The 9,206-nt window shown below is 44.4% G+C and overlaps 1 protein-coding gene across 1 annotated transcript in view; it reads left to right on the top strand.

Annotated features, from left to right (window-relative positions):
• Positions 1–1,761: 1,761 nt before the first annotated feature.
• cnn3a (calponin 3, acidic a) overlaps positions 1,762–9,206 on the top strand; it is a 23,106-nt gene continuing 15,661 nt past the window's right edge. Inside the window, exon 1 of the mRNA XM_008299579.1 lies at positions 1,762–1,918. Within this exon, the coding sequence (XP_008297801.1) occupies positions 1,862–1,918 (57 nt within the window). The 5' untranslated portion in view covers positions 1,762–1,861. The remainder of the gene's footprint in view (positions 1,919–9,206) is intronic.

The raw sequence follows: 9,206 nt of genomic DNA, 5'->3' as shown, positions 1-9,206 counted from the left end.
CACTGAGACGCTCACACTGGTTCCACAGAAAGGGTTTGGTAAATGTCTTCTGATTGAAAATAGTCACCGCTCAGAGATCGTAGAAAGGCTGTAGTGGAAATACAGGCCCTGAACTAGACACTCAGTTCAACAGCAGTAAATACACAAGTGTCACTGATACAAGACAGAATTTACTTCTGACTTCAGATCAGCCAAAATGCATTAACATAGGAATTATATAACATGATGCCCAAACTGTCTCAGTCTTGGACCAAAGGGACGAGTCCATCTGCATGTCTGTTTCTATAGTTGGGCATGGATGGATGATCACAGCAAACTCCTGTCTTCTCTCAACCGAAGTTTTTGCTTCAACACTCCCTTCACACGTCTGATGTCTGCAGATAAAGCTGCCATCTCTTTGTGAGGATCTTTTCTCTTTTCCCTCTGCAGAGACTTGAGAATGAACGCCATCATGCCCGTCAAGCAAACACCTTCTCTCAGATAAAGAACCTGCAGATGTCTGAACACCTCCAGCCTCCTTCCTGCCATGTGTTTAACCTCAAATGCTGACGAGCAGGAGTGTGTTCACCAGTGACGTTCATGCGCTCTGTACTCGCTGTTATGTTTTGTATCAAGGTCCAGAAAACATCATTAGTTGACTTCTGCATCATCAGCTTTTTGGATAAAATGCATAAAGCATGTCCAACGATGGGACTTTAATCAGGGATTGTACGATCTTCTTGTTCATTAATGCAGACACTAAAACAATCACATGGTGAGAAACAGCAGCGACAACTTCAGCTTTTATCTTTAGTGGCTCCTGAAATATTGTTGTTCAAATTTCAATTTGAGGAAAACCCTGCAGACAGTTGGTTGACAGACATTTATTTTATTTGTTTATTTATCCTGAGCTAGGGCTGCAAGGTGGAGCAGTTGGCAGCACTGTTGCTTTGCAGTAAGAAGGTCGGGGTGGGGGCACCGGGATCTTCCTGCGTGGAGTCTCCATGTTCTCCCCGTGCAGCGTGGGTTCTCTCCGGGTTCTCCGGCTTCCTCCCACAGTCCAGAAACATGCTGAGGTTAATTGGTGATTGTAAATTGTCCGTAGGTGTGAATGTGAGTGTGCTTGGTTGTCTGTCTCTAAGTGTAGCCCTGTGATAGACTGGTTACCTGTCCAGGTGAACCTGCCTTCACCCTGAGTCAGCTGGGATAGGCTCCGCCCCCCATGACCCTGGTGAGGGTGAAGGTGTAGAGATGATGGATGGAAGGATCTTGAGCTAAAAAAAAAATTACAGATATCTTTGGAAATATCCACATTTTATACTATAAAAGTTCAGGAAATGTAAAATGATCACTAAAATAAGTCACAAATGGTGAAAATGTTCACATCTTGTTTACCAATGTTTGGGGAAATTTGAATAAATGACATTTTTTTGCAAGGCAATCCGTTTTTCTTTGCTTAATCATAACATATGCGCCCACCAGCTTGTCAAAACAATGCTTTAACTGCTTTTTTATAATAAAATACACTTTATATGATGCAGAATTGAGTTCAGCCTTTGGGCCCTTCACAGTGTTTTCTGTTTCTCATGTGGCCCCATGGAAAAAATAATTACCCACCGCTGTTCTGGGGACGTGCTGATTAGAGATGGAGCGACCCGTATGTGTGTCATCCCCACACAGCAAATAACGACCTGTATGGGCGGCTCTGATTGGCCGATGTGGTTACGTCAATCACGTGACGACATGCGGTGGGAGCGGCGCAGCCTCCAGCTCCGCTTGTGGACGGACCGAAGCATCCGCTGCCTGACCTGAGTTTTCCACTGCGGGCTCTGAGCGGCACAGCAGAGGACGCTGGTTCGGCTTCACGCGCAAAGCCACGAAAATGGCACATTTCAATAAGGGACCGGCCTACGGACTGTCTGCTGAAGTGAGGAGCAAAGTAAGTGTCGCCGTCCTGTCTGTGGCTCTGCGCGCCCGAAGGCGAGAAAGTGTCTCCAGTCGCGTTTAGGAGTTAACAAAGGCTGAGCTCTGGCATTTCTCTGCTGTTTGCGCTCGGCTGGAGAGAGCAGCCTGTTGCACAAAGCCTCGGCTCTCCGAAGTTTCCCGAAGTTTGGGAATCTGTGTTCGGCTCCTAAAAGTTTAAAGTAACTTTACAGCAAAAGCAAGAGAAAGAAGTTTAGAAACCACGTGTTGAATTAAAACTAACAAAGAAACGAGCAGTCAGATGTGAGATGGAGAACTTTGACGGAGGTTCGGAGCGCTGACAGGGTCGCAGCTCGTTTTTTTTTCCTGCAGACCTCCTTTGTCTGCGGAAACGATGACACGACCGCCTTTAAAACCCGATCCTGGAGTCCAGGCAGTGAAGGGATCTGATTGCAGTGGGCTGTTGTTCTGTGTGATGTCGTTTGCATTGTAAAGACTGATGAAAGTCCAGTTCGATTTGTGGTTTTGTGTCGGGAGGACCTGGGACCAGCTGGTGCTGCTAAGTTTACTGGTTCACTCACTGTTGTCTGGTTCAGGCACTGATTTATAAAATATTTGGGTTTTTTTCCTACATCATGTATTTTATACTTACAGTTGTTTACTCATGTGATTTGAGGATCTGTATCTGCTTTGAAATGGTTTCAAGTGACTTTCCTGACTCTAGAAGTTCAGAGGTCATCACCAGAACTGGTTCATCAAGTTGCTGCGTGTATATTTTAACTCAGCAAATCTTTCCATTATTCCAGAAGATCAGTAATAAATCCACCAAAGAATCAAAATACATTATTTACTGTGACAAAGACGTATGAGTTACAGGAAAAGTTCTAGGAGTCATTCATCCATCACAGCAGCATGTCTGTTTGTGGAGTTGCATACGAGTATCGATTTAAAAAACATCATCACTTCATCACCAAACTCCAAATCTCTGTAGCTGTGACTCCAGTAGAAGCTTTGAATGTGACTTTACTGTGATGGACACGTGCACACACCATCTAATGGATTCCTGCTGCTAAAAGATGATAACGCAGGGCATTTCTTTTCCAACAAAATTTAATTTAGTTTGAATTTATTGTCATCTGAGACCTTCCCAGCCACGACTAACGGGCCTTTAATGGCATCGCCGTGCTCATTCATTTCGATGACGATGTGCCGCTGCACAGCGGAGGTCAGTCAGGTTGACCGCCTGCTGCCACAAAGTTGAAATATGCTGAACTCTGACCCTGTGTGCTGTTGCGTAACCACACGGCCAGTAGAAACAAGACGTCATGCCTGGCACGGCGGGACAAAGTGGAGGAAAGCCTGCTGACATGTTTCTGTTCAATCTGGCGTACGAGGTGTCTTTCCACAGTCAGGTGGGCGGCTGTGGTCCAGGTGGTAGAGCAGGTTGGCCTCTAATTGTAAGGTTGGCGGTTTGATCTCCTCCACAGGCAAAGTGTTTTTGGGCAAAACGCTGAACCTGAAGTTGCTCCCAATGTCGCCGTTGGTGGATAAATGAGATCTACTCTCAGATGTACGTCGCTTTGGATGAAAGCGTCTGCTAAATGAAAATGAAATGAAGACAAGTTGTTGTAGGTCAACAGTAAGAAAGTGCATTTAGTTTTACTTTTTTCTGTGGTTAATAGGACAGCAATGGACGAACCTGTAATGATCTTATAGAATATGATTAGACCCCTTCTGCTTTGTACGAGCGAGCCGAGGGCTGACGCTTGCTTCGTAGCACCTAACATACATATCTTGACTGTTGAAGTGTTGGTAACAAACGGGAGGCTTTGTGCTTGAGGCGATGGTGACATCATCTAGCTGGAACTTTTGAAAACTCCCCCGAGAGAGAGTGAGTTCCCCAAAGGGCTCCTGTTCCCTGAGGAAAGACCCTAAAGCTCCCTGAAAGTCTGTTTTTCCAGTAGTGAAATGGAGGCTTCAACAGAAGCTGGTTAGCTCTGACTACATCTCTGTCCATGCCATGCTCAATGGACAGGTCAGACATCCAGCAGGTGAAGTTTACTCCTGTGGTCTAACTCATAGCAGTGCATACAGGAAGTAATACTGGGAGTGCTTTCCACACACCTTTGTGGGTGTTAGATCTCTTCCAGGGCCGCAGAGAGAAACAAAACTCTGGCGTAGCAGCCCTGGAACACTGCAGATTAGTTCAACTTGGATAAGACGACGATTAGCTGCAGTTGTTCTGCCCTCTTAATGTCCTTGTCGAGTGTTTTCCTCTAAATATCACCGTAAACAATGTCAGACTTGGCAGATAGACGAACACAGCAGACAGGAATGCAGCGACTGTCTCAGTGACAAAACAATAATGATATGTGCTCGCCATCGGCACTACTTCAGTAACAACAGGATGATAGAATGTTAAATAGTTTTACTTAAATTCATTAGATGCAAACAGCCTATCACAGCCGCTGATAACGGCGCTCCTTCGCCCTCAGGTCTCCTAAGGGATGCTAGTCCACCTTTATCACCCCTGTCTGCACCTGCAGGCCTCTTCTGGTGAAAACTGTGGTGTTTGGCTAGATGGGCTTTGTGGTCTAAAAACAGATTTGACGTTGGGGTGCATTTGGAGGCCGGGGCAGGGTCTTCATCTAGTGGCGTCCAGTCCTGACCAACCGCTGAATCTTAACCTCGTAGCCCGTAAAATTACTCATGTTAAAATTGTTCATGTATTTCTCATTGTTATGCTTAACGTTCCATTTGCTACCTGTGCTACTCGGTAACATGGCTCAAGGGCTTCTCCTGGTCTTTATTAGAAATGGGCCATTAAAATTATCAATATCAACTGAAATTGAACATTTTACCACGGAACAATGTTCAGGTGTGTTACCCAGCCCTGAGTGGATGTGTATAATAACTTTCACACAGTTTTCAAGGCGAGCTTTGCTATAGACAGCAACTAAAATATAATACTCCAGGATTTTGTGTTGTGAAGGCGTTTGTGTCGATATAAACAGACTTCTCTTATCGTGTAGCAAACCAGGCTCTCACCTTAAACCTTTAGTCGTGTTCTTAGTGGTGAGTGAGGCCCAACAAAGATTCCTTTAGTATAAAAACATCTGTCAATCCAATCTGTAACAAGGTCAGTTCATGTTCTACATTTTAGAGATTTTGACTTTGTCGAGCCTGGGCAGTTGGTTTTATTTACCACATGAGTGTCTAGCAGCGCTGTGTGGGTGGGGCCAGTGGGGTGCACATGTGCAGTAGGTGCATATTGTGGAGAGAAAAATGTTTTTGACTCATGTGCTGGGTGAGAAGTTTGCATCTATACGTCTGGCATCTAGTTCTTCTAATACATACATGCCTCTATGTGGAATGGAACGGAGGGAAACTTTCCTGCACTGTTTCACTGTTATTTTAAATTTTATATTTATATTGCATCTTCTATTTTTCTATATTATTGTTGCACAAACCCACCAGAACAAATTCCTCGTATTGTGCAAACTATACCTGGTTCTGGTTCTGTCTTGGCGGTCAGTGAGGGTCTCTGTGGCTGGACTCTTTAGCTGAGGGATTTTTCTAGCTGAATGTGAGGGTGTAATTAGCCTTTTGACATGCCTCGGTAATTAGTCTGCTGCAGTGTAAAGGTTTTAAATGGTCAAAACCACGATGCCAGAGCCCCATGAACAGCATGTCAGTGTGCAAATATCCCTGCAGCTAATTAAGGGCTTCTGCTGCTGTACAGAAGCATCACAGCCTGTAAAGACTCATCAGGCAGTTTTTAGAAGTCTTCTACAATTTTGCAAATACAGGCAGTAGCAGAGACGAGAGAGTGATCCAGCAGAATGCCCTGTTTGTGGTTATCTCATTTAAAACACATGTAGGGTCACTGTGGAAAATCCTCTGACAGGAAGTGACTCATCTGAACTTTCAGGAGCAGAACTTCCATTTAGAGGAATCTGCTCTGAACACAGATTTGAGGATCGTTTCAAAATCTTGTTTGTCTTCGTGTCGTTGAACCCTGAAGCCGGCTCTTTTTCTGTAACTGATTTACAAGAGCTGCCTGCCTCATACGTTCACTCTGATTTAGGAGCTGCACAGTTTGTTGACCTGCCAGGCTGTGAATGTGTGCAGCAAGTTTTATGGATGCATTTCAGCTGCAGAGGCTGATGCTGACCATCTTGCGGTGCCTTGCAGTTTTTGCCTCTACATGCGAAAGCACAACATTTAATTTAGCACCATGAAGCTCTGTATGATGAGTGCAAACCCCACAATGCATGTCCAGCTGAAACCAGAAGTTTGCATCCACTGTCCAGACGCTACTACCACGTTCCCCAGACAACAAGAACCGTAGTGACTTCTCGTTCCCCTGCTGCAGTCGTGTACGCCGCTTCATCGCAACCTTGTTTTTGTCAGAGTGCACATAAACAAAAGAAGGCAGGGGTCCATGGAGGCTCCATTGCATAAGGCGTGATCAGTAGTCCATGCTCTTCTCCCGGTTGCACACAGCACATTCCTGAAATTCTTCAGCGCAAACCCCTTGATGAGGACCCCAACCAGCAGGCCTCAGCTCACTGCCTTTCACTTCTCGCTCTGCTCGGTTGGCTCACAGTGTTTTTGTAGACTGAGCAGAAGACATGCTGCGTGTTTCATGGACCAATCTGGGGGGAAAAAAAGCACGATAAACAGAACGCAGGGTTGCACAAATTAAAGATGAATCTATTTTAAATGGTTATTTAGATATAAAACCAGTTTTTAATCCTAAGCAGCGGGTGGCGGGCGGATACCACCGGATACACCACAGCAACCGAATATCAGGATATTCAGGTCCAGCCCTGAATAGAACAATCAGGTAAAAGTCCACATAATGCTGAACTTAACCTTGAATCATTATTGAGATGATTATTAGTTGACATGTGGGCAGTATTATGTTGTACAGCAGATACAGTAGAGTGGAGATCTCACTGCTTTTATAAACAGATTATATAACTGAGAACCTTATTTCTTATCATTTGTTTTAGTGATGGAGCTTCATCTCAGTTGTCTAAGATTAAAGCTTTCTGTTCATAGATAGTGGATCGGTGGTTAGCACCGTCGCCTCGCTGCTAGAAGATCTCTGGTTCACGTCCCGTTTTGGACGCCTGAGTCTCCATGTTCTCCCCGTGCAGCGTGGGTTCTCTCCGGGTTCTCCGGCTTCCTCCCACAGTCCAGAAACATGCTGAGGTTAATTGTTGGTCCTATACTGTCTGTAGATGTGAATGTGCTTGGCTGTCTGACTGTGTAGCAGTAAAAGGCATAAAAAGCATAAAAACAATTAGATGAATCAGTCTGCACAGAACCTGTAGAAATTCCAGTTATCTTCAGTAGCACGTACAGCCGTGTGATATCCTTTACCAGACTGCAGCAGGTTATTGTAGGTGATGAATGCAAAGCTAAGTTCTGTTGTATTTGTTGCTCCTGCGGTGCTGATGGCTGCAGCTGAGGGTGAACCTGATCCGATCTGAACTCTGCCTCCTGGTATCCAAGCCCAGCTCCATCTCCTTCAGCGTTACAGCAATACAAGAGTTTGAATCTGCTGCCAGTAGACTGAGAGTGCACAGCGAAGGCAGCTTGATCGTATTGTATCGCACAGATTTATTGTCCAAAGTGAAATCAGTGGTAACCAACTAGTCACTGGATAAATCCACAAGTTTTAATTATGAGCAAAATATCCAGAGAATCATTTTGTTTGTAATCTGGTCTATCAAGTAGATTATTACATGAAGTTTTATGTGCAGCAGTGACGTCTGCAGGGGTTGCACATGACAGTAAGGATTGCAGACTGGACTGTCCTGTATCTGTTTGACATAAATCACAACAATGCTGAGTAAAATAAATGTTTGGTATGAAATGTGTGGTTTCATAAATCTGACGTCGGTTTACTGATCGACTCTCTGTTGTCTCTGAAATTCAGGACTCAAAGCAACGTGAGTGAAAACGTTTGTCTGCCTGGCTGATAGTTTCTGTTCAGTCTGGTTGAGTCTGTATTTAAGAATCTCGCTTCTTTGTGGGAAGTTGTGTAACATGAAGTGTCTTTGTATTTCGGGGAACATCCTGACCCTCCACAGAGCAAAACTTTCCCCAGTGCACTGGAAATACCAATGGGCCGATAGCCAGGAAATGTCTGGGGCATAATCATGCCCTTTGATAAATGGACTTTTAAAACGTGGACTTTGTGCTTCCTTGAGAAACTTTGCCAGCTGAGCAGATTACTCACGTAATGACATTTTAATCCAGTAGCTCATTTAGCTCGACCGTGTCCTTGCTAAATAGGAAAACCAGTGATCTGGTGGTCCATCTATAATTAAAGAGATGTGAGGCATCAGAGTTAAGGCGTGGCTGTTTGATTGACACGTCTGGGCCAGAATGACAACAGGTCATCTGAGCCATGACGCTCGTTCACCACCGGGTCTGATCCTCGTTTGGATTCACTTGTGATGTAGTTTCTGTTATTCTGTCCTCGTCAGTGGAGCAGCAGCACATTGTCCACACTTTACTGTCATCTGGCTTGTTTTCATCAGTTGCTCTTTGGCTGACTGTCCCGGCTGGAGGGTCAAGAGGTGATTTTCTTCCGCAAAGTGGTAGAAAAGCTTCGTCATCAGTGGACCAAGTGCACTGAGGTTAAAGGAGACTAGTTGAAAATACTGCAAGAAGAATCTTTTTTCTGTGACAATTTGTGGTGACGCACAAACTGTAATATTCATCTTCTGTTGTCAGTGTTAAAGGACGACAACATTTAATGAACATTTCTACTGTAGATGATGTTGATTAAAGCCAACATTTCAGTAGCCTTGTAATTAATTTTAAATTCTAATTACATGGTGCAGTTGTTAAAATTTCCTGCAGATATGCAGCATAAAGACATCTACATATGTAGCTATAGCGTCATGAATACCTTTTATGGCACAGTAGAAACTACATTTTTAGCAATTCTGATCTAGAAAGATGTGTAAAAGTATGTAGCAATAGATGAAATAACTCATGTGGTGCACACCTAACAGTGAAATGCTTTACAGTCACAAGACGAGTTTGATGAAGAGAAACAGTGGAATCTGCAGTGAAGCATCATTTCTACCTGAAAAGCATAAACTTCAGTGGAAATGGTAAACCTGAGAAACCACAATCTGAAATCATTCTTCATGTGTAGCGTCCAGTGCAGCAGTTTGTAGACTCAGAACGTGAACATGTGCAGCCATAACACTGCTCATAAACCTGTGAGGTCTGTCAGTCGTCCCTGGATCGGTACCAGCCCTCCACCTGAATCTCTG

Source organism: Stegastes partitus, unplaced genomic scaffold, assembly GCF_000690725.1.
Source record: "Stegastes partitus isolate 25-593 unplaced genomic scaffold, Stegastes_partitus-1.0.2 Scaffold1435, whole genome shotgun sequence".
Lineage (NCBI taxonomy): Eukaryota > Metazoa > Chordata > Actinopteri > Pomacentridae > Stegastes > Stegastes partitus.
The sequence above is the reverse complement of the archived record's forward strand: the minus strand, read 5'-3'. Positions and strand labels throughout refer to the sequence as shown.